The 26,851-nt window shown below is 36.1% G+C and overlaps 1 protein-coding gene across 7 annotated transcripts in view; it reads right to left on the reverse strand.

The window, feature by feature from the left end:
- Ak9 (adenylate kinase 9) overlaps positions 1 to 26,851 on the reverse strand; it is a 127,818-nt gene that overhangs the window by 67,063 nt on the left and 33,904 nt on the right. For 6 of the 7 annotated variants that reach the window (XM_013512375.1, XM_005372537.2, XM_005372538.2 and 3 more), the window contains 9 exons: positions 24,398 to 24,537; positions 24,137 to 24,317; positions 16,264 to 16,408; positions 13,166 to 13,279; positions 12,979 to 13,086; positions 9,487 to 9,635; positions 3,870 to 4,026; positions 3,157 to 3,274; positions 1,675 to 1,769 (listed from right to left, as the gene is read on the reverse strand). In XM_013512375.1, the coding sequence (XP_013367829.1) occupies positions 1,675 to 1,769; positions 3,157 to 3,274; positions 3,870 to 4,026; positions 9,487 to 9,635; positions 12,979 to 13,086; positions 13,166 to 13,279; positions 16,264 to 16,408; positions 24,137 to 24,317; positions 24,398 to 24,537 (1,207 nt within the window). The remainder of the gene's footprint in view (positions 1 to 1,674; positions 1,770 to 3,156; positions 3,275 to 3,869; positions 4,027 to 9,486; positions 9,636 to 12,978; positions 13,087 to 13,165; positions 13,280 to 16,263; positions 16,409 to 24,136; positions 24,318 to 24,397; positions 24,538 to 26,851) is intronic. The other variant, XM_013512310.1, reaches the window with a different exon arrangement.

Genomic DNA, 26,851 nt, shown 5'->3' on the forward strand with positions numbered 1-26,851 from the left:
GCTCAGCGGCAAAGCGCCTGCCTGGCAAGTGCAAGGTCGTGAGTTCGGTTCCCGGTACCGGAGAAAAACCAAAAAAAAAAAAAAAAAAAAAAAAGTGTTATGGTAATACACTTAAGTATGAAGCAGCACTTGCTGAATCCTACTGCAGCTGGGGATAAAGTTACATAGTCTACACAAGAAACTTAAAATTTCAACTACATATCTCTTATAGTAAAAAAAAAATATACCTCCAAAATGCATATATAAATTTATTTCTAGGTTGTAGTCTTATCTGTATTGGATAAATTATAAAAAGAATTTATGTAATGTTGCATATAAATTCAAATCCTTTTTCCTAAAACCACAATGAATAATCTGTATCCTATATGTCAGTGATGAATTGAAAGGTACGTAGTCTAAGATCCTTCAACTATTTGTGATTTTGACTGTTAATCTGTGTTATATTAATTATTTATTGTTTCATAATAAATTACTCAAAAAACTAGTGATTAAAACAACAATCTTCACATACTTCCTTACAGTTTCTGTGTACAGTAATTGGGGCATAGCTTAGCTGCCGGGTTCTGCCTCAGTGTTTCATAAGGTTCTGAAGGGTTACTGGGGCTGGAAGACCCACTTCCAAGGTGGACCACTCAAACCAGAAGTCCTGTGCTCAGGGAAGAAAAAGCTGCTTCCACGGGGCCTTACTCAAGTCCTGACCCACAGAATGGGTAGTGTAATAAAAATGAAGGTTTTCTTGCACCACTAAGTTTTGGAGTAGCCTGTCCTACAGCAGTAGAACACTGAAACTATACCCTTCATTCTTTCAGCCATTCAAGTTTTCCCAGACTCTGGCAGTCTGGGAAAACTTATGGACCTTTTTTCTGAATAATGCTTTCAAACTCAATAAATAAATTACATAAGAGGCCAATTATATTGAAATATGGTTGTCAAATTAAAAGAATTATGCTGTAGGAAATCTGTGCACCTTTACTAATGTATTAAAGAAGGACAACAAACAGATGCATGAATAACTTCTAGAAGTTTGGAACTATGATAAGTACAAATAAGATATATAGAACTACAATGAAGAGAAAATATCTTCATTTCTTTTGACTTTGAAGACAAGGTACTTTTTTGATTTACCTGTATTAACAGTTGAAGGGATTACTAAATTTCAGTTAAATGTTGGTGAAAATACAGTTGGAATTCTTTTCCCATTGAAGTATTCAGATCCTTAAGTGTTATCCCAGGTTGAGAACTCTAGTATCTAAAGAAACTTAAGACTTGGAAAAGAAAACTTCCACATGGAGGGTGTTTAAATGTAAAGACCATGGATCTATCAAGAGTGTAGATGTTTTCTTGCAGATCCTTCTAACAGGAACAATATCATTAAAAGTGTCATTTACAAACACGCTGCACATACTATTCTGCTGTGTACCCTTCCTAGAGAGTACACAATTAGGGATCTGTGTTAGGAGTCTTTTTCATACAAATCTATCACTCCAATGGTGATATGATGTACTATCCAAATTGACACATTTGGGAATGAAAGAGGATACTATGAGTAAGTTGGAATCACAGATATAAATCTGGACTCATGGGAAAACTGAGAAATAGGATCACCCTGCCTATAATTCACTTGAAATAATGCAGCTGATTACAGTAACAATACAAAAATAAATGACACATTACTCATCAATCTATCTTGACCTTTTGCTCTGTCATGAATAGCATCCAGCAGTCTTTGCTTTTCTTCTTCTATTCTCAATGCCTCTTCTTTAGCCTTTCTGAAATGAAATGGCTCAAAATTTAATTATCTTTGCAAAGTCAGACATATCACATTATTATAGTATTAAATGTTCATGGTGATAAAAAGAAGAGTAAATTGCTTATATATCCAGAGCTGGGCGTTCTGGCGCACACCTGTAATCCCAGCACTCGGGAGGCTGAGGTAGGAGGATCATTGCGAGTTCAAGACCAGCCTGGGCTACAAAGTGAGCTCAAGGCCATCCTGAACTGCATAGTGAGATCCTATCTCAAAAAAGATTTTTTTAAAAAATTGCTTATATATCCATTATACTTTTTACTTTACAATGTACAATTTTAAACTAATCATACTAAGGCCAGTCAACTTACACTTGCTATTGTGGGTTTTGATAAGGAAAACTGGAATGTTTGAATGTAAGATTCAAACATTCAAACTGGAAACTTTGAAAAACTTTAGCTATTAACTAAAAAAATCTTTCAGAAGTAATAAAGGATTAGCTAACTATTAATTGAAGGGCAAAAGGATTTGCAACATTTTCCCTCTGATTAAATGGAAATTATTCACAATATGTTACCTGAAAAAAAGCAGAATATAAAACTGTGTGTCTAATACAACTTTAATTTGTATTTTAAATGTATAGAAATTAAAAGACTGGGAGAAAACTAACTGAACAATTAACAAAGAGTAATTATCTCTAGATGTGTTATGAATGTTTTAAATGTTAACATTTTTACATTTAAAAGTTTTCTACATTCAATACATAAAAGTTGTAAATTTTTTCCAATTAGAAAAAACTTGATTATTTTATTTTAACACAGTTATGATGCAATTTTAAAACACTTAGAATATGGAAATTGAACTATCTGGAAGGAATTTGTATGTATTTCATTAAGACTGAAGCATTCGTCTTCCCTGAACAATGAAGGTGAAGGCAGGTACAAGGAAAGTTAGTAAAATGATGGAGAAAGATAAGACCTATTAAAAGTGAAAAATATGAGCATCTTTTACCTAGAAATTCTATGTGTACGAGTTCATCTCTCGGAAATAGGCATACTACTGCACAAAGAAACATATATAAGAATGCCAATTGCATCTTTTAGCATTAGTATCAAAACAAGCTACACCAAATGTTGACCAACAAGAGTATTAGGAAGTCTCCTCCTATCAGCAGCTTGGCTGAAGCGCTGCTCCCGGGCCTTGTCACCCTGCCAGGTGCATCCTCTGCCCACCTCTCCTAGCTGTTTGTCCTCTGTCCTCAGGGATAGGGACCAGGTCCTCTCACTGCACACCTCAGCAGCAGACTATCTTTTTGATAATAAAGGTATTTCCCCAGTATAGTAATTAGAAGATATTTAACAACTCTAAAATATACATTAATCTGTTTCATCATTATAGGCAGATTTTACCTCGACCTTGCTGCTGCTTCTTCTTTTTTCACTTGTAGCTCACTTAAGAGTCTTTCCAAAATCTTAGAGTCAATTTCAGACTTATTTTTTAAATATATTCTATTAAATAAACATTTTCCTGAAATACAGATAAAGAGATAATATAATTTTTGAAGCTATATTGAATAATATATATTTTTGAAATTAAGAACAAAATATAATTCTGCCTATATTTAAATACATTTTCCTTTAAGAATTTATCAAAACAGAGTCTAAACGGCTTAAAATTTTAATAGAATGTCTTAAATCTTTCTTTAAAAGGTATATATTAAAATGGTATAATTACAGCATGAAAAGGCAGTACATTATATTTTCCCCCAGAAAACTGATTTCAAATAAATTTCCTTAAGAGGCAAAGTGACAGAACAATTAAAATTTTACATCTTTATGTACTTAATTTCCCTCAGTTTTACAAATTGTTCATTTAGAAGTTATGCTGCTGACTGGTGTGTGGTGGCAGAGGGTAAAATTCTGAGCTCCAGGAAACAATACATGGGCTTTGGGAGAATGCTCAGCAAACCAACACAACCCTAGGCCTCCTCCTCTGCCCACCAGGAGTTACTGGAGTGATATTTGCACCTAAGGAGACGATAGCGTTTTCCACTCTATAGTTTAACCAAAAATACTATCAGCAATAAAATTTTCAATTTCAAATTGACTTGATATTTACCAACCATTGTTTTCTGTGTCTGATAAATAGACTGCCAAATCTGGTACAATTCCTTTCTCAATTAAGACCATCCACAGTTCTTTTATAACAGGGCAGTTGTCCACAATCCATCCTCCAAATTTTGGGGCATCAGAGAACCTATTCTTCTTTTCTTCTACTACCTGTGAAAAAATTACACCATGATATTGCCATCCTAGTTTGACAAGTTAAGTATTTTACCTTAATATGTCATTTTTATAGATCTCAAGTATCTTTTGAGTTTGGATCTTGAGAATAAAAAAAAGTAAATTAATTTTAAAAGAAAAATGAATTTAAAGCAGTAAAATTCTACATTTTAAAAGTTAATAGGAAGCAAAAGCCTTTGTTAAATAAAATAGCAACACATTTTGCCGTCTATTCTTTGGTATCATTGAACACAAATCTTGATTAGGAACCTGGGACAGGGCCTGCTCCCAGGATGATGGCAAGGGTCCACCTGGTGCATAGCAATATTCACGTGAGCTTGTGTTTTAGTGCCAACATCCTCTACTTGCTTTTGCTCTCACCCTTGAAAGCATACTGAGATGGGTACTGTACCAGTAGGAAGGGTTTGGGTCAAAGCAAATCGTGCAGGTGCTTAGAGAGTTTGGTTAAACTCTTCTGTTCCCTCTAGTAGCTTTAGTTTCAACATTAACACAGAAATCAGTCAGGAAGATCTGAGTCCACCAACTCTGAGTGCTTAAGATAAGTTTGTGTGCCATTAAGTAGTCACAGAATATTAGAAATCAAAGAAGGAGCAATGTGAGAAGGGTCTGTATATCCCTCTGGCCTATGAGGATGCAAGATTATCTCCTGTTTGAATTTTTATCTGAGTAAACAGTCGTCAGAAAAAAAGAATTTTAAACACATTGAAATGCTTAACAGAAGAGAACTCAGGAGTAACAGGAAAGCTATAAACAAGAAATAGAAATGGTTGATATAAATTTTACTGTCCAAGTTTCAAAGACAAAAAAATTAAAACCTTGAAATATAATTTTAATTTCTCTGCCACTTCCAACTGTGGGAAACCAGATAGGAAGATTAAGGCCTAACTGGCCTCTTCTGTGAGAACTAGAGAGAAAGCTGGACTTGAATGCATGCTGACATGCTGCAGGGAACATTAATACAGCTGAGATCCTGTCTTTTACTTGGATATGTACTGTGGATGGTGGGAGACAGATGAATCCTGTTTTACTCTTATTCCTGTGCCCATGTCTGAGTGGATAAAGCCAATAAATCTTTGTCATATATTTCATATTTCATATATTTCTTTAGGTTAGATTCATAGAATATATATTTTTAGGTCAGAGAAAATTCAGAAGTGAATATTCCAAAGGTTTTTCATACACATGTAACATTGTTTCCCAAAATATCTGTATCAGTTTTCACTCTTCCTGTTAATATTTTAATGTGACTGTGACAGCCTTACTAGTATTGATGGTTTTAAAAATGCCAATTTTACAGGTAAGGAATTATATCTCCTTGTTTTAATTTCATATTGTTATTGAAACTTATACATTACAAACTTTCAATTAACCATGCGTATTTCTACTTTGATAAAATATGCTTACATCCCTGGCTTGCTTTTATATCTGGGTCTTAGATTTGCTGCTGTGGAAATCAATGTTATATTTATTGTAAAATCTTTCCCCAGTTTGACCTTTGCCTTCAAATCTTGACTTCTGTGATTTCTTGCAGACAGAGTCATTACTAAATCACCTGTACTGAAATTTTCTTTTAAGAGCTTTTCCATTGTCCTGTCAGCTGCACCCAGAGCCCTTGCTGACTTTTGGATTTGGGTTCCTCCTACAGGACTGGAGCCCAGCTCAGTGTCACAGGGAAGTGAGGTGGGCCTAGTGGAGGTCTTGGGCCACTGGCTCCTAGTCTTGAAGGGGACATGGGACTTTGGCTCTTTCCCATCTCCCTGTGCTTTCCAGTCACTAGGAGAATGTTCTTATTCTCCCACTGCTCCCCTCCCAGGCTGCACTTCCTCACCACAGGCCCAAGAGCAGCAGGCTTAGCACATCTTGGACTGGAATCTCCAAAATTGTGAAGCAAAAGCAGCTCTTTATCAGCTGATCATCTGTGACATTTGTTATAGTTATGGTAGTCCTTCACCACTCTAAAATGACTCCAGTGTTACTATATTATCTTCCAGTTTTAAAGAAAAATGTCATTTTAACATTCAGCTACTTAATTTACGTAGAATTACTTATTTTTACCTTGATATAAGGTGAGAGTCTAAATAGCTATTTTCCTCAATAGTTAATCAGTCAACACTGTTAGATAATTCTTTCATATTACATTGTGATGTAATCTTAGGCAGGTACTAAAACTGTATCTGCACTAGCGCTGTGCCTGTACCTCTCCTGTGGTTCCCTGATCCTTGTGTGATACATTTCACTTGCTGCGAAAGCAAGTCTCCCTCCACTCTGCCTCTCTGCCAAACTGTTCTTTTTTTTTTTTTTTTGGAAAAAGTTTCAAATATACAAAACAGTTTATTTTTCTTGACAATTTAAAAATATATAGCAATTTAAAATGAATACACATTAAGTTAGTGTTTTATCCTTACTATACAATTTTGATTAGAAGGAACTTCTCCATTCAGTTAAAATTTAATGAGTACCATCAGTTTTCCTGGCTTATTTTTCTGATCAGAATTAGTAAGTAAACATAATTTTGCTACCCCATGAACAGTGCTTAGAAAATTACAATATCATAGTTCACATATACCCCTTTAAAAATGTCACACCACAGGTTGTCTATGTTAAGGGTCAATCCGTTCTTATTTAGTCTGAACTATTGGTTTTTCCAAATAAATTTAATAGTCATATTCTCAGTTTCCAAAACACATTAGAGACTTTCACTAGAACTGCATCAAATCCATATATCAACTTGAGGAAGACATAAATGTATGAGCTATGAGTGTTTATTTGCTTATTATAAATTAAAAGCTTCAATAAAATTTTATCTCTGTGTATAAGAAATTGTAGTATCTCTATGTGTTGATATCTACTTATGTGAGCATTTAAAGTTTAGTAGTTTTCATAATGTGGATCTCTTACTTCAAGTTTATTATTAGTTATTTTACATTTATGTTCCTTTCATGTATGGATTTCTTAGTTTATTTGGCTGCCTATTTTCTCAACATGCTTATTAGCTCTTAATGTTTTTTGGATTACTTTCTTGGATATTTTTAGAATAAACTTTCAGTTGCAAAAATGATTGTATTTTTCCTCTGCTCTAATAGTTATTTCTCATATGTTGTAAGGCATTTTGTATAGTTAAAATTTCCATGAAGCATTACAAATGGGTATGGTAGGAATATAATTATCTTGTTTGGACTTTAATGTAAAACAGCCTATAACCCTAACCTTAACTTCATTACAGTGTTATAAAGGTGTGCTGCCATCTCATGCAGTGAAATTATCACTGAGATATTGTGTTGTTCTTATTGCATTTTTCCATCCTCATTCTAAGAAGGGAGCTGGCTATTTAAGGTCTTTCTTTTTGGAGAGGTTTGTGTTGCAGGGCTGAATGTAGAAGACAGCTTCCTGATTTTAATTCCTTCCAAGTGATTTTACTGCAGATGGAAAAATGTCATATATTGAAAAACACTGGAATAAGACAAGAGAGAAAGGAATCACTATAGGCTTGTGTTTTGAAACTCTGTTTTATTGTTATTTTCACTTTTTTTTCCTTTAAAATAAAAAAATACATTTTCTACACAGGTCCCTGGTCTCTTAAGAAATTACCATGTGATATACATTTCAGTGTTAAAATCTCCTATAATTTATACTGTCCCAAACCCTAGTTTACTGCCTAACTATACTATGCATATTCCTGTACTGGAGTGTTTTAGTAGAGTTACTTGTAGGAGTGTATCCTCAGAAAAAAACTGAGGGAAATGGAGAAAATTTTCAGTCAAGGTCAAGGACTGGACTTCCAGGTTCCAAACAATGTCCCTCACTCACACGCCCCACCACCCCTGCCATACTTTGTTTCAGCTCTGGGAAGGCATGGCAGCTCGGGCCTTGGTGGAGTTCCTGCACCTTGTGCTCATCTATTTCCCACTTAGCACGTAACTCAGTTGTTGGTTTACACACCAGCTTACTCTTACCTATCTGGCTAATAGCTCCTTACAGGGCAGGGCTGTGCTTAATTCATTTGCAGTCTCTAGGATCTAACCCAAAACAGGGCAATAAGAAGCTGAGTGCTCAGAAGGCTACTGAAGGAAAAATCTGATGTTGGAACAACCTGAAAAGATGCAGAGGACATCAAGGGTTTATGGGAAGTTCCGAGAGAGCCTAGGAGCAAAGAGTCCAAGGCAGGGCTGGGAGAGCTGGGGCCCAAGGAAACCACCCAACGTGTTACACAGTGGTTCTGTATGTTCACGTAATATTTATTCCCACACAATAATTTTAGATTAACGCATAGGGAAAATCAGAATTTCATTCAGAGACCAAAACTGCTTCATTCTTGAAGGAAACAGACCGCTGCCACTGCAGCCACTTCAGCCCCTTTCTCTTAAAGACTTATGGGCTGTATGTTTTCCTTCCTAGAACAAGCAGCCCCGGGCTGATAAGGCCAAGGCCACAGTTCTCACCCTCTCTCAGACAGATTGCAGCTAGCAGCTGTGACAGCCAAATGATCATTTCCTTGAGAAAGCTCAGCCCCCTGCACAGTAAGCAAGCACAACTCCCCTTTGCCCCTTGCTTTGACAACCTCAGCATAACAGCAACTCCTTTCATTACCACTTCTCTCCACTCCTCTGTAAGAACCCCATAGGCCAGTGGTGGCAAACATATGGCATGGTGCATACCTGGCTGCTTGTGTCACTGAAAGCTGTAAAAGATTCGCCATCACTGCCCTAGACTGCAAAAAAGAGGCCTTTCTGGTCAAGTCAACCAAAAGGGTCCCTCCTAGGCCTCTGGCTGTGGAGCTTCTTTTGTCCTTTTTTCTAACAATTCTATCTTTAACTTTTGCTTTGAATGCTTGCTTAAGATCTCAGGACAAAATAGATCCATATGGATACAAATGAAAGATGCATCTCCTGATTTGCCATTGGTATGACATAGCATCTAAGACTTTCTCCTGTTAGATTGAAAAATTATACCTGAACACATGTTCAGGGTGGTTGGATGAAATTAGCTGTGGAACAAACTCTCTCTCAGTCTACAATTAATTAGCTCATAGTTCAAATGAAAACACTGAATTGAACCAAAGACAATCAGAGTTAATGAATTCATTTCAAAGCTATGAAATTCTATCTCCTGGTTTCACTGATCACTAAAAACTTACCAAACAAAATCAGCAACTTTTCAATGGAATACTTTATATATAATAATATACATGACTTTGAAAAATATACATAGGGCCAGGGATATAGCTCATGGCACAACTGCCTGCCTGGCAAGCGCAAGATCCTGAGTTCAATTCCCGGTACCAAAAAAAAAAAAAAAGAAAAATGTACATGAATTTGAAGCCTACATATTTCAGTACTGTAAAATAAGACTCAAATAATTATACATATACCAGACTACAATTGTATTAGCTATAGTTAAGTCAATGACAAAAGTTAACAGGCTATAGTTTTTGTTTACCTCTCTGAGGACTTCCTCTAAGATTTCAGCATGTTTTTCATAAGGTTGCTCAAAGTTCATATCCTTTGTCATTTTTAGAGTCTCCTCAAGCTTGGAAATGACTTCTGGATGATTTGCAGTTACCTCTTCTATGGAGTCTTCTACTGAGACTAAAGTAAAATATGTTAATAAGTCAACAGCACTAATACATTTAGTGGACACTGCTATTTTCAATAAAACATGATTAATACCTGACCAAAAAGAGCATTATCTTTGTGATCCTGAACTGCATGCTAAAAGAAGGAAGGAGTAAGACTAGGGAGAGGAAGATAAAGCCAGGAATCAGAGTCATAGATCAGCAGAGCAGTGGCTAAAGCCAGTGCATCAGAATGAACGTGCTTGAGGTGACACCAAAGTCACATCAGACAAGAGTCAAAACCAAGGAACCATGGTAGAGATACATGCAGGGAACAGAGGATTCCAAGATCAAGTGAAGCACACACATTCAAAGAGTGAGTCAGGCACCAATGGCCCTTCCTGCTAGGACATGAGATTAGATGGCACAGGACAGGGCAGGCAGGCTGGAGGGGCTGGAGAAGGTGGCACACTTGGTCTTCAATCTGGTTTCTTGCACAGCCAAGTTGGCACTCCAGCTGCACTGTGACTTCAAGGTTTCTTACTTCTCCAGTAAGACTGGAACTCAACAGCCCCATGGCCTTGACTCTGCATTACCAGCTGATAGATCTTCACTCAGTAACCATTGTCCTCTTCCTTAGTAACAGAACCTTGATTTTTGTCAAGCCCAGCAATGTTCCCAATTGAAAAATTACATCTCCCAACTTTCCTTATAAGCCTAGATGGTCAATAAGGTACAAGCAAAAGTTTTTAAAAACAAATTTTCTGTCAACTCTTTAAGAGAGTTAGTTGGGCGGAGTGCTACCTTATGTCCCTTGCTTTTGACTCTCTTCTCACTAGGCACACTGGCATGATGGCTGAAGTTCCAGCAGCCATCCTGTGAGTCAGTGTGCAGCCACCTACCGAGGGTGGCAGGGCATAGAAAGAAACTGCCTGTCTTCCCACCAAAACGAGATGTGTTATTTATCCTATGTTCCTGCAGCTCCATAACACCATACTCTTACAATGGAGTAACTTGGTATTAATAATGGTTTAAAATAAATCTCACATTTCTCCTTCTAAACACTCAGGCAAATACATGGTTTTCCAGAGTCACAACTTAAGAGAACCAAATCGCTCAAATATTAATTTACTTTTATCTGAAGATAATTTTATTTTATTTTATTTTATTTTTTGGTTTTTCTCTGGTACTGGGAACCGAACTCATGACCTTGCACTTGCCAGGCAGGCGCTTTGCCGCTGAGCTAAATCCCCAGCCCCTGAAGATAATTTTAGATCTTAACTAGGATCTTGAGTACTCCCTTTAAATGTGGCTGTTTCATGGATTTCTTTTTTATTAATGCATACAACATTTGTTAATAACCAAAGGAAAATGTAGATGGATTCCCAAGGTAGACTGGTTAATGGGCTCAGGGATGCAGAACTCACAGCCCCAATTTTTAATTCAAATGAGTATTTTGTCTACTAGCAGGGAAAGTAAAGATAACAACCTAAACTGTAGCAAAGCTTGGAGTATAATATGATGCCAGTAGATCTAAGTTGAAAGAAAAATCAAGAGTGTTGCCCTTTCTGAAGTAATTAACCACGTGTGTTTACCTCAAAGCTCTGGGGCAGACCAGGTGCCTGGGTTCTGAGGTGTGCTGGCCACACCCAGCTGTCCTGAGCAGCTGGGGCACTGTGCCTGCTTCTAACTGGATGGACTTGAAGGGAGGTTTCTCTCTGTAGGCTGCACTGGGAATTCTACAGAAACAGCAGAGACCATCTCCCAGCTGCCATTTGAGTGCCAGCATCTGAATGTACGGGGCTGCACTCTGTGAAGTCTGCATGTATGCACATGTGCATGTGCATGCGCATGTGCATGTGTGTGTTAGGTGAAGCAGGATGACATCCACAAGCTTCTGATACTAGCCAGTTAAGTTACTACTAGGCTTGGGCTGGGGATTTAGCTCAGTGGCAAAAGCGCCTTCCTGGCAAGCGCAAGGTCATGAGTTCGGTTCCCAGTACCGGAGAAAAACCAAAAAATAAAAAATAAAAAAATAATAAAATAATAAAATAAAAAAAAAAGTTACCACTAGGCTTAAAATACATAGCAGGAAAAGTATATATGCCTGAATCAGGAGGAACAAGACCAAACAACCAGATCCACATTCTTTAACGAAACAAGTTATAGATGTACTTGAACACTAACTACAGAAAGGTCGGCCTATGAAAGAAAACAGTGTAAGAACACGTACACACACACACACACAGGTGTGCACATGCCAAATTTCTGGTTGAAATGCAGACTTTTTAAGTTTATAAAGTGAAGAAAGAAATCAACAATGGAAAAGCAATGAATTGATTGCAAAAACCATGAAAAATGCCTCTACATACTTCAAAAACACCAAGGTGATTTAGAAGACAAAATTAGTTTGAAAAATAGATAAAAATAAGAGACTAATACACAGAGACCATATAATTGATATGATTTACAAAGATGGGCCCAAGTCAAATATGGTCACTTGAGAAAAATACTGAAATAATAAATGTCAGAAGTAAAAATTAACATGAGAGAAATGCTAGGAAAACAATCACATGTATTTTGTATATTACTAAGAAAAACATAACTTGAAACAACTTTTACGTAAAGCAACTTGTCAGTAGCTTCACGTCCATTAACTTAGTAAGTCCACTTATATCAACATGAAGATAAAACTTTATATCAAAAATTCACCAAAACATTGTTTATAACTGCAGAAAAAAGGAAAGTAACCTAAATTTTTAACATAAAATAATTGATTAAAATTACTACATATTCATAGGAAAACTTTGCAACAACTTAAAATGAGTTAAATATTTCCTAACTAAATCATATAATTAAATGGTATGCTGTATGCAAAAAAGGCAAAATAGTTTATACCTATTATGTAATGATACACATAATTACATAATTTTAAGTAATGTTATGCAATGTTCTTCCAGTTATGTTAAAGTATGAATAAAAAAATTTTTAAAAAGTAAACCAAATAATGCATAAATGATAAAATCCAACCACAGTGATGGATTTATAATGCTATGATTACAATACATTAAAGGAAGCAGGAAGTTTTTAAGAAAGAATTTATAATTATTTGATCATTATTATATAACGTTTGGAAACACTCAAAATTTTTTCTATGGGCTGTCCTTGTATTTGACTCCCTATTTTCTGCTTTCTTCTTCACTAAAGGAAATCTACTTCCGTTCTATAGCTGTTCTGTTTAAATCTGTAACACCGAAGCTAGTTTTCTTCAAAGTTTTCATTTTGTGGTCATTTTAAGCTTCAATAAAAACATAATCAAATATAAAATAATTAAAAATAGCATCCATATTCATCGCATCAGCAGTTCATTTTATTACCATCTTTTTCAGCATTAGCAACTTGATCATCAAGAGCATCTTCTGACTTTCTTCTGATTTCTTCTGTGTCCTCTACAGAGCTGTTTCTTTGGGATTCTTGAGAATGTGCTGCAGTAAAGGGTAACACACTTTGTCAGGAGCCTACTTGTATTAGGAAAGCTTCAGTCATCATCAATATTTTTTTTACCTCCTTCATCAATTGAAGAGTGTAATTCTTCTGAGTCTTTAGGCACATACTCTGGGAACTCTTCAGATGCTTTCTCTTCAAATTGTTTTTGAAGTTCTTTTAAAGTTGTCTCAGCTGAAAGATAATAATTGGCTGTGTTAACAAAAGGTATTTGGGGATAGGGAGGGAGGTGTGATCCTCTTGTGATCCAGGTATCAGTCAAACATCTCCTGTTTGGAGAAGTGATTCCAATACTCCAGCATCCTTGCTTTGATCACTGTCCTCTCTGTTACCACGTTATCTTTCTCTATCTGTTCACTAGGCATTTTTTAACCTCCATTCCCTCTTATGAACATGAAGTACCCCAAGGATAGAAACTTCAGGTATCTTGTCCACCTCTGCCTCTTAGTGTCCATAGCCATGTCTAACACAAGGTAGGTCCTCAAGCATTTGCTGAATGAATTAATGAGTTCATTTTATTAACAGTTCAGAAAGCCATCTTAGATTATTTTGGGTCAAAAGTTCTCTACCTTCAGTTTGTAAACTCTCTGTATTTTTTAATTTTGATTTTCATTTTGAAGGTAATATACTGAAACTGTAACTTCATTCTAGATCATCTGAATAATCATTTGGAAGGCATACAATCTCAGTGCTGGTCTTTTGTTTTGCTTTTTGTAATCTGTTGAGCACCGTGTTGGATTTTTTTTACCTGTTTGTAGGCTAAGAACAGAGGCAAAATTGCTAGGCAAACAATGTGCCCTTTACCACAAAAAATTCAGTATTACCATATAGGAAGATGTGATTTCCTTGTTATTTAAACAGTTCCAACTTCCTAGTTTAGGTAAAAAGTTAAAATATTATATTTCCTGATAGCAAAATCTGACAAATAGCACACAAAAATGAGGAGTAATTTAAGCAAATCACACTGTGAATATGATTAGAAAAAACAAACCACTTTCTGCTTCACTGGAAATAACTGCTTGGAACATATTATGGAAAATGATTCCCTTCAGGAATAACAAAAAGACAAAATATGCAGGAGTAAACTTATTAAGAAAAGTGAAGGTAATACACAAAGTTACAAAATGTATGGAAAAATACAGCATCAGATTAAAAAAGAAATTTTGTGTGCCTGCATTTAAAAATTTTATAATAAAGATGAGAATTCTTGCCAAATTATGGCATAATATTAAGAGCATCTGCCCACTCTGACTTGTAAGATGTAACAAAATTTTACAAGCAACCCCACATTCAGTCCTGTTCCTGGCATATGGTAAGTACTCATTTTATGTAACAAATGAAAGAATCAAGGAAAAATTTAAAACAATGTTTTAAGGGGAAATTTATGTGCCTAGATTTAAAGTGTATCATTTTGTATTAAAGGGAATAACAATTAAAAATCAGTCAAAGGGAAAGTTCAGACATTTGTATACCTAAACACTCAAATATTTTTTTGGGGGGGTGGGTACCAGGAATCAAACTGAGGACCTTGCTATTTCCATGCAGGCACTGAGCCACTGAGCTACCTCCCCAGCCCCACACTCACATTTAATATTAAGATACACTTGGCATTTCAAGTCTCCAGTAAGACAGGGATAATTTAGTAAATATTTTTGTAATTACTTTGGAATTTTGTAATTACATTACAAATTTAGATACCTATACAATGCAAAATTTATTACAATGATCACATTTTAAATAGAAAGAAGCATTATTTTAAAATGAGTGATTGGGATCCTTCTGCCTCAGCCTCTCAGAGAAAAATGTAGTTCAGTACAAAGGCCTTGGATTCAAGTAAAATGAAACAAAATAAAATAAGTGAATTTAATTTTGACTCACAATTGATCATTAAAATATGAATAGAAATAAAGGTGAAGACTAAATTCCTAACGGGATATCTCTAGGGAGTAAGGATGCATGCATTCTCCTTCCATTTGCTTTCTCCACTTGAGAGACACAGAGAAGGGCACATACACTGACTTGAATCTCAACTCCTTGCTCTCTATCAGCTGTAGGGACTTACATACCCTTCTATGAACCTTAGTTTATTCACCCACTAGGAGACTTAAAAGACTTGCCCAGAGCCAGTTATGAGGATTAACTAGAAAAATACATGCAGTTGGCATAGTGCTAGCATGTAGTAAGTAAGTGCTCATATTTAGCTGTTATTGCTTTCATAGTAAGAAACATTTTATTAGGAAAAGAATATTTGGAATTGAGACACTAGGGGTCATATTAGGTAACAATATATTGCCATAGCTTCTGGGAACCCCAGACAATGGTAACTGAATCTATGCTAAATAGTACATTAAGGGTGCATATTAATGAGGAAAGATTAAAGAGATTTCAATAAGCTACATTCATGAGGTCTAATATCACTAGTGACAACATGCCAACTAGAAATTCAAATTCTACCAAAAACAATCTATGAATTTCAAAAGTAGTCAAGAAATGAGAATTCTCATTTTTCCTGGGGAAAAAAAAAACCAGAAAAACAAATACTATAAACACTTGGGCCTATTCTAAAAAAATGTAGTCAACATTCGGTGAGATAGAGAACACTGGGACTTTGGAAACAGGCTCCAGCTTCATCTCTGCTGCCACGAGGGTGATTTTCAGAGCCATTCAACTTCCATGGGCATCTGCTCTTTGTCTGTAAAATTAGAGAACTGTGTTCACTGATCACTAAGGCTTCTTTGATTTTCACCACATTATGACTTCTTGGATTTGAAATTAATATTTCCCAAATATGAAGACTTAATTATAAGCAGAGGTAACGTATAAACCTAAAACAAATTCCCTAAGATTTGGGCAGATTCTTGTTTTTGCAATTAGCAGTGTACATAAAAGTGAAAACAATATGACCAGTAAAGTCATAGACTCAAAAAAGAGTTGTTTGAAAAATCCAAGTTTAGAAGCTTCTTTCCTTAGATATCAATAATGGAATTATTTTGCTTAGGAATCAATTTCTGTATATCCATTCCTTCAACCATTTATTAAGAGACTACAAACTTACAAGGTGCCAAGAGTACAACATAAGCAAAATAAAGTTCTTGCCCTTAAGTAACCAGGTTTAATAGTTTACCAAAACTTGAAACACATTTTAAAAACTGGTTCACCTTGTCTTTTAGCTTGTAGTTCTGTGAAAAGCTTTTCTTCCACAGCTTTAATAGCTGCTTCAGTGGCCTGAGCTATAGTATTTCTTACTAATGCTTCACGGGCTTCATCAAAACGTGGTTGAACAAGTTTGGCATAGTCAACTACCTGCAAAGAATATGTAATAAAATCAACACAAGCAAAATGTTCTGTGAATACAAAACACATCGTTCATCTATTGGTCTGTCTATTCACCTATTTATCTATATTTCTATATGTCAGATATACTGATACTGCTCGAAGTATTTTTGGAGCTTAGTTCAAAATCCACTAATTTTTTAGTTTTTTCTTTTTTTCTTTCTTTTTTTTTTTTTTTGGTTTTTCTGTGGTACCAGGAACCGAACTCACGACCTTGCGCTTGCCAGGCAGGCACTTTTGCCGCTGAGCTAAATCCCCAGCCCCTAGTTTTTTCTTCAATAAAAATTCAGGGGTCAGGGATGTAGCTCAGCTGCATAAGTGCTTGCCTGGCAAGCCTGAGGTCATGAGTTTGATTCCCGGTACCAAAAAAAAAAAAAAAAAAATCAACTATTTTTCATGTAAGAGAATATATACACAAATTATATTTATATTCAAGATGTGTTATATATAAAACACATATGATATATATATATATAACACATATGATATATATATATATCTTCTGGTTTAAACCACAAAATTTAAAACTATACAAATTAAAGACTAAAATTACATGTCTATCACCATGCACAAAACTAAAATCAAAATGGATCAAAGATCTAAATATTAAAACAAAAATGCTAAATCTACTGGAAAAGAAAGTAGGTAGAAATCTTGAAGACATAGGCAAAGACTTTCTGAACAAAACCCAAACTGCACAGGAAGCATTTCAAAAAATCAACAACTGGGATCTCCTCCTACTGAAAAGTTTTTGCACATCAAAAGAAATCACTAACAGAGTGAAAAGACAACCCACAGAATGAGCAAAAATTTTAGCTAACTGTCCCTCAAGACAAAGGACTTATATCTAGAACATATAAAGAATTGAAAAAATCAGACCACAAATTCAAAGACCCAATCCAAAAATGAGCATCTGAGATGAATATGCACTTCTCAGATGAAGACATACAAATGGCAAATAAATATATGAAAAAATATCCAACATCATTGGTCATTCATGAGATGAAAATTAAAACAACACTGAGATTTCATCTCATCCCAGTAAGAATAGCTATCATCAAGAAATCAACCACCAACAAATGCTGGAGGAGTTGTGGGGAAAAAGGAACTCTTCTCCACTGTTGGTGGCAATGTAGACTGGTGCAACCACTTTGGAAATCAACGTGGAGATTCCTTCAAAAACTAGGATTACAGGCCCCATTTAACTTAGCTATTCCCCTTCTGGGTATTTTCCCAGAAGATTTAAAAACATCATACCACAGTGATATATGTGCATTAGTGTTTATAGCAGCACAATTTGTCACAGCAAAATCTTGGAAACAACCCAAATACCCATCAACGAAGGAATGTATAAAAAAAGATGTGGCATTTTTGTATAATAGAGTACTAGTCAGCTATAAAGGAGGGTAAACTTGAGACATTTATACGGAAATGGATGCGGTATGGGGGGAAATGAACCCCCCCACATTATTGGTAGAAACCTATTTCCAACCTATTTCACTTATAAGTGAAATAAATCAGTCTTACATGTGTAAACAATATATTGTCTCCCTAGTGTAAGAAGCTGAAAGAATAAATAAGACCTAAAATGTACAATAGATATTGTGAAATGAAAGGAAAATGCTCAAAAGAAAAGAGAAACTGCAATGGAGGAAATGAGAAAGAAGGAAGGGAAAAAGAAAAAAATATATACATATATACATACACACAAGATAGTTAAGATAGTTACACTATCAATTGCTATTAGCTCATTGAAAGGAAAGGTATATGCCTATATTGCTTGATCAATTTTTCATGCTTATATTTTGTAATATGAGCAACTAATTTGAAAATAACAATTATGCAGTATACTAACCACTGTTACTCTCCTACAATCTTGTTTAGAAATTTTATACATTGTTTTTATTATTTTTCTTTTCTTTAAAATAAAAAATAAAAATTAAATCAACTTTGTATATAGACTTTATATACAAAAAGGTAGTCATTCATATATGCAACTTGATGCCTTTTTACAAATATTTACATATAGCCACACCAAAATCAACATATTGAACTTTTTATTGCCCTAAAAATTTCCCGTTTTGCTCCTTTGTAGTTAATCCCTTACCTCCTCTTCCTCTTTTTCCAGTTTTTATTTCTGGCCCCTCACAACTACTTCTGTTTTTTGTCACTATAACCTCTTCTAGAATTTATTTAATTTTTTCTACTGATTTTTTTTTTTATAATGATGTTCATCTGGGGGAAACTGGTATGTGCCTATAACATATCTTGATCACTTTCAATTTCTTAATGCCCTCTTGCCTTCTTCCCCTTCCCCCAAATCTTGTTCTCCATCTTCAGAAATCTACCTTCTGGTTTTCCATCACTTCTCCTTTATTTTATTATTTTATTTATTTAGATTTTACATTTCTCATACAAGAGAAAGCATGTGACATTTGACTTTATGAGTTATTTCACTTAACTTGATGTTCTCTAGGTTCATCCATTTTAATGCAAATTACATGAATCCCTTCTTCTTTATGGCTGAATAAATTGTGCTGTGTGTATATACCACATTTTCTTTATCCATTTATCTGTTGATGGGTATTTAGGCTGTTTTCAGAGTTTAGCTATTGTGAATTGTATCATAAACAAGGGTATGCATGCATCACTATAATAGTATGATATCTTTAATTCTTTCAGAAAAATATCCAGGAAAGGTACAATTGGATCAAATATAATTTCCATTTTTAATTTTTTGAGGGATCTCCATACTGATTTCCATAGTCATTGGAAATAGGTTGGAAATAGGTTTCTACCAATAATGTGTGGGGGTTCATTTCCCCCCATACCTTTGCCAGCATTTATTTTTGTGTTCTTGATGATAGTCTTTCTGACTAGGGTAAGACGGAATCTCAAAGTTGTTTTCATTTGCATTTTCCTAATAGTTAAAGATGTTGAACTTTTTTCCATATACTTATTGGCCATTTATGCTTCAGACTGAAATTTTGTGATCATTCTTCAAGTTCTTCTGCAAACTTAAATCAGCAGTAAAACTAATTCAGTAAAATTTTCAGTTCAGTTTTTGTATTTCTAGTTACAAGATTTCCATTTGGTTCTTGTCTATAGTTTAAATTTATCTCATGATATTCCTGATACATTCTCTCATTAAGATCTCAAACTATTTATAAAGCTGCCATTAAAAAAAAGCTGCCATAAAGACTATATCTGCTAACTCCTAAATCTGGTTCATTTCAGGGTCAGTTTCTAGTACCTTCTATTTTCTTGATATGGTCACATTTTTCTGTTTCTTTGCATGTCTCATAATATTTCATTATTTGTTGGACACTGTAAATGACACACTATTAGAGTCCCACTATTAGGGACTGTTACTTTCTTTTGAAGAGTGTCAGTGTTGTGTTTTGTTCTAGCGGACAGTTCAATTATTGGTTTATCCCATTTGAACTTCTATTTGATGCCTTGTTAAATCCAAAATTGTTTGGAAAGCCTAAGTTTTCCCGTTTGACAGGACTCAATCTCCAAACTCATTCCCTGGATCTGAGGATGTTTTAGGTTCCAGTATGGAGCATACAGAATATGCCTTAGTTTAGGCAGGGGTCTTTACTCCTAATATTGTGCATTAATGTGAGATCCTGTCTACTAACAAGTCCTCTCTTTTCTGACTGCCACAATTCTCCCATGTCCCAGCGCTGCTCAAACCCTGGGGATCTCCGCTTCATTTGCAACGCTGTAGGAGACATCCTCTGGTGAGCTTTGAGAAACCTCAGGCAGCACATATGCAGCCCAACCCCTGGACATGCAGGCCTTTGCTCACTTCCACCCTGCCCCAAGAAGCTCCCTCTCCTCTGGTGCTCTGCTTTGTAACTCCAGTGGCTTCAGAACTCCCACCTCAGCCTCCTTAGCTCAGTGGAAATGCCATTCTCTGCTGGGTATGGACAGTAATCATGGGGCTCAACTCATTAGCTTCCCTTCTCTGAAGGATCACATAGTGGATCATATCATGGCTGGAATTTAAAGATTATTTTTGAGAGATGATAACAATTAATAGTTCCACCAATAGCTTTATATAAACTTGCCATTCTTTCATGCCCTCGTTGGCAACAAAAGTCACTTTTTCCATATTTATGGGTAAGTAGTTGTATCTTTTTATTATTTCATGTTTTCTTATCATCCAATAAGGTTAGAAACTTCTCATAAGACTTTTTCTACTGGCAATTTACGTTCTGTGATTTCCTCTAGCTATTTGTTGCCTTTTTTTCTAAAGTTGTTTGTCTTTTTCTTTGTCATTTGCAGGTATACTGTGTATAGTGGACCCTGGATTTATGAACTCAATTCATTCATGAGGGCTGGTTATAACCCAAGTTACTTCTAAATCAAGACTACTTTTCCCATAAGAAATAATGGAAATACCCATAATTCATTCTGAACCACCCAAAACACCCCTTTACTAACCTTTTCATAATAAAAGGGTTGTATAATGTGCATAATTTACCAGAAACACCAGTAATTTTCTTAGTGTATTCATCATAAAATTATAAAACGTGCCTAGTTCACCAGAAACAACAACTTCATACTGTACTCTCCATTTAAGATGACATCTTTGACTTGCAGGAAGGGAGGGTGAAATGGAAGCTGGTTGTTATTGGGAAGGAGAGTCCTCTTCCATGAGAACATCAGGAATCTGGCTCTCTGGTGCCCTGTCTCTCCTTGGGAGAATCTGTAGCCCACTAGTACCTGCTTTGGGCTCACTAGGTCTCATCCTTTTCAGAACTACATATTGATCTAGGGTTTTCTGTTTCTGTGTTTTCTTTAACACTGTTCTGTAGTATGACATGATGTTGTCATTAATCAAGCAAATGCAACGATTGGCTTTTTTCTTGTTTTCTCTACAAATATTTGTAGCTCTGTCCATTTTTTCATGACTTCCTTTGTTTCAGAAGAAGAACTTTGCTGCACTGATTGTTGATACTCCTTTCCCCCCTTCGGAAAGCACCTCATCTGCCATTCTCTATTGCTTAGCCAGAAGTTGCTGAAGTTCCTCTGTAGACAATTCCTTTGAGTGTTCCTCTAACAGTTCCTCAACATCACCAGTCTACCTGTATGCCTATGGACTCTGAATTAGAGACAATGTCATCAACAAAAGAGTCAATGGAAGGCTCAGGATCCTCTACACAGCCTTCAAAGTCTCTCTGCTATGTAATTTTAGGTCACACTTTCTTCCAGGAAGATCTCAGTGTCCTTAGAGAGACACTGGCCCATGATTTCTCAATTAAACCCACACAGGAAAAGATGTTATAATGTTCCTTCCAGAACTCTTTAAGGGATAAATATGTATCTGAGACCACCCTGGAGCACTTCAGGAACAATTCCTCAGTGCGTAGCTTCTTAAAGTTAGCTATAACCTGCTGGTCCATAGGCTGCAGTAGAGTTCTATTAAGTCAGAAGAACTTGACTGAGAGCCATGGGAATTTTTCAGCCAATTCTTCCAAATCTTATGGGTGAGCAGGATCATTGTCCATAATGAGGATAGCCTTGAGTGGTAAACCTTTATCCTCTAGATATTTAACAGTAGGACTGAAAGCCTCCCTGATCCACTCAAGAAAAAGAACTCTTATTACACAGGCTTTTGCATTAGATCTCCACATGATCCCTAGCCTATTCTTCATGCCTTTATATTTGCTGAATACTCTGGGGGGTCTCAGTGATAAACCAAGAGAGGCTTTATCTTGAGGTCCCCACTTGCATTGGAACATAGCAATAAGGGTAGCCTATCTTTCACGGTCTTATGGTCTGGCATTTTCTTCTCTTCCTAGGTAATATATGTTCTCTTTGGCATTTTCATCACAGTTGAAAATTTGATGAGAGCAAAACCCATTTCTCTACGTCATCATTTTAAAATGGTATACCCTGCTTAATTTTCAGCAGCCCTTTTGTCAGCACTGGTTGCTTCACTATGCCTAGTTACACTAGGAACCTCAGTTTTCACTTTAAAATTGTGAAACCATCCCTTACTAGCACAAAATGTTTCACCATTATCACTCATTGATGGATTATTGGTTACATGATCTGCATTTATAGCTCCACCTTTTTCATAAATTATAGTCAGATAGACTATACCCTGCCATCTGCCTTTCCTTTATCCACCCTAAAAACAGCCTTTCTACCTTATCTAACACTGTTGATTGTGACTTGCTAATTTGGGTAACACCTTTAGCAATACTAGCTTCCTTATACAAATCTTTTCTCTAAGATTGCCAAGATGATGGATTTCGACATGCTATACATATTACCAAGATCGGTCACATGAATGCCACTCTCATATTTCTCCACAATTTCCTTCTTCTTTTTGATTGTGATTGTTTTCTTTATCTTCCCTCCTTCTTTAGCTCCTTTTCCAGTGTTCTGGGGGCCATTTTGATAGCAGTAATTGTTGAGACTATATAAAGCACTAACCAAAATCATGTCCATAACCATGAACATCTGGGCTCAGCCTGATGCTTACGTAAGCTCACATATGCTTTTCTGGCGTTGCAAGTCTGTGTACAACCGCACAAGTGGCCAGCATTGGGGTCACTACTCAAGACTCTGGTCATATGAGAAACCTAAAGTTCTGGTCATAACCAAAGCTGTTTATAGGTGAGGCCAGTTATAACTCAAGGGTTCACTGTACACAGTGCTAGAAACACTCTTTCAGTTATGCTTGTTTCAAAGACCTTTTCTCAGGCTGCTCTATACTATTTTTAAAAATTGAAGCCTTTTATCAGGGAGATGTTTTATATTTTGATGAAATATAATTCACCTTTAAAAAGTAGTTTTGGAAATATTCATTGTCCAATCACCACATAACAGATCACCTCAAAGTCTGGTGGCTTAGAACAATAAACATTTTATTTTTCATAGTTTCTGAAGATCAGAAATAAATTTTCATGACTTTAAATGGAAAATTATAATGCTATAAATATATTTTTCATTTTGGTTTTTTGTTTAATTTTAAAGAGAAAAGAACAAAAACAAAAAGACAGAAACAAAACAACACAAAAACAATAAAAACAATACAGAATTCCAAAAAAGATAGGAAATCAACAATGGTTGTTGTATTACATATTGTTGTTATCTTCAATGTAGTTGCTCAGATTACCAGATATATGCATACAAAAGTGGCCAAACATTAACTGTCCCTTTCAATAAACCATTAGAAATTAGTACAGTTGTCTTAGCTATCTTGCGTATGTATATATATATCTATATATATATCCTTTTACTTCTTTCTTTCTTTTCTCCTTTCCCTCACCTCAGTTGTTCTTTCCTTTTGTAATCCTCTAAATATTAACCCAAATTCTATCATGTAATGAAAACATAATAAAATGTGCAAATACAAGTAGTAAAGTATGACGTTTGGATGTAAAATGGTTAAAAGATCACTATGCGACTGCTAATAATTAATATGATTGGTGATATCCAGTCCTTTTGCATGTAGTAATATGACTTTTCTTAGGACCAGCAACATTTGAAACTCATTAAATATATGAAGGGAAGCAGGAAAGGATGATGATTTGGCAGTGACAATAACAGCAAAGAGAAGGCCTTCCCTGCTCCAAGTCCAGTGGAAAAATCACCCAATTGGCAATGTAAAATTAAGAAAACTGAGAACAAATAAAATCCTACAAATTATAATCTAGATAGAGAGATGATAGTTACCTTTCCTTTATAATATTCCGCAATCAAATTGCTAAGTGTTGTTTTCCCTGAATATTGAGGTCCAAATATAAATACTTTGCATGGTGGTGCTGGCATAGGTGGAAGAAGATAGGGACGTGGGTTCAACAAAAATGTTTTTAATGCTTCTTCTGATGAAAGACAGTATATTTTACCTAGAAAACTTAAAACATGCCATAATAATAAACAACTGAAAACACGTATAGACAAGTTTTTAAATTGAGCTCTGGAAATCTTACTTACCTCACAGAATAATCAGGGGATCCTGCATAAATGTTACCTTCCTTTAAAGCCACAGGACACACCTGTCCCCATCGGCTTCTCTGCCATTTGTATCTCGCTGCAATAAGTTTACAAGATGCAAGAGTACGGAACAGTTCCTCCTGAGAACACACAAATGCTACATTAAAAATGTTATATAAGTTTTGCTGTAATGAGAGTATTAAATATTTCATTTCTTATTTGATAGAGCTTTCCTATTTAAGAAATAATTTACAATGAAATTTTGGCTTCCTTTTTTACTAGTGCTAGATTTAATAAGACTAGCATTCATTTCTTTAAAAAAAAAAACCTTACTTAAAATTTTCTAAGCATTTGCCACCATATGGTGGAATAAGCATAAAACAGACCATTTTCTATCACAGCTTCAAGTATCATGAGTCTGAAAAATTTTTATTGAAAAGGTTTAAAATGTATCACGTTCTTAGTCAATTCACTAATACATGTAAATAGTGAGATATTATATACAAATTATTTTTTGATTTACTCATTCGATAGGTGGTTTTTTCATTCTTAAATTGAAGGCTCCCTCAACAACCCTTCCTGTCAGTGACCTGGAGAAGTTAAGCAATCTGTCTCAACAGACTGCAAGATTATCGAAAGGTTTGCATGTCCTTATGCCACCCCAGCAGGGGAGAAGAGAACTGGAGAGAAGACACAGCAGAAAACTGTCAGGAGGAAAGGTTAGCTCCTCCCACCCTTCAGACATGGGTGGCACGTGCAGCAGCTGGCTCCAGGGTTGAGCTTGGAAATTGGACAAGATGGGCTCTGCGGTCTTGCCTATGCCCCGTACCAGCTGGGAGCACAGAACATGCTGCAGGGTGCTCCCTGCAGAGTAGAGGGCAGGAGGGAAAGCTCAGTAGTCAGGAAGCCGTCAAAGCCTAGGGCAGCTATAGAAGACTGAGAATCCCATCTGTGGGGCAAAGGTGTGAACAGCCTTCTCCAGAGTCCTGGACCATGAGCTAGGACAGAAATAGACCAGAGAAGTCAGGAGGCATCACTCTATTCTCATCCCCACATCCTGCTCAAACACAGAGAAAGTGGTGAAATAGCAGGCCACATTTCCCTCTCAAGTTCATACCCTTTCAAGCTACACTTCTGGTTGCTGAGGGGAAACAAAAGCAGCTTTTGAATGACATTGACATTATAGCCATAAAGGTGCACAGGACTGCCTGCTAGTTAAACAAGACAGACTGACTGTATGTATTTAGGCTTTCTTGAAACCTTGGTAAAATGACCACATAAGAATTTTTTTAAAAAAGAATAAGCTTACAAGCACATAGAAAATGGGAAAAGAGACCAAAGATGTTGGGCAGAGCTGACAGCTGACCAGCCGTGGATACAGTTTTGTAAGCCAGACAGCTGGGTGACGGGTGGTACCTGATTTAGAGAGATGAAAACTAAGTATCTGTAATGGCAAAGATGGATGTGGCAAGGGTTGGGAATAGCAAGAAGCCAGTTGATGCACTCTGAAAAATCCTGTAAAGATGAGGGTCCAGATACGGCTAAGGGGGATGAATGCAGAGCAGACACAGGGGACTGGTTGGAAATCTCTGGAGGAGGGGCTGGTGGCTGGGTCACCCTACTCACTCAGTCCACATACCTTCTCCTCCACCTCCCACTATGTCTCTGTTGCCATTAGAAGACTGAAGCCCATTCAACATGGATTCAGCCACAGCCACAGCTAGGTAGGGAGGGGTGGAGGGTAGGGCCCCAGAAAGTTGGTATGGACAGCTACTGTCTTCAAGTACCACACCTACCTGAGCCTCTCAGAAGAACCTCTGGGCTTCCCTTTGTATAGCACTTAGATTATTTATTAATGTAATTTTGTGATATGTAATAGTTACATTCATCTTGGGGATCTGGTACATATACATGTCACCTTAATCTCTGTTATTCTTCCTTCTGTTCTCCTACCTACTCTTTCCCTCCACCCGAGATCCCCTTCACATCTCTGAAAATTCTACTTCTCGATTTCCTATCACCTTCTTTTGTTCTGCACTTACAATTATTTATACTTTGGGTTTCTTATATAAGAGAAACCATGTGATATTTTTTTTAATTTTTTTTATTTTAAGGATAAAAGGAGGGAAACATTAACAGACATACAACATTTTACAACATATCACAAGCACAATACAGACAATACAGAGTTACAAACAAAGTGGTAGGGAATTAACAATGGTGGTTGTATTACATATTGATATCTTCAAAGTGGCTTCTCATGAAAACAGAACCATGTGATATTTAAGCTTGTGTGTCTGATTTATTTCATTTAGTATTATGGTGTCAACACGCATCTTTTGTCAGGCATGATGGCACACACTTATAATCCCAGCACTTGGGGGGCTGAGGCAGGAGGACTGGTAGGAGTTCAAGGCTAGCCTGGGCTACATAGTGAGTTCAAGGCCAGCCTGA

Source organism: Chinchilla lanigera, unplaced genomic scaffold, assembly GCF_000276665.1.
Source record: "Chinchilla lanigera isolate Chin_1 unplaced genomic scaffold, ChiLan1.0 scaffold00001, whole genome shotgun sequence".
In the NCBI taxonomy this organism is placed as follows: Eukaryota; Metazoa; Chordata; class Mammalia; order Rodentia; family Chinchillidae; genus Chinchilla; species Chinchilla lanigera.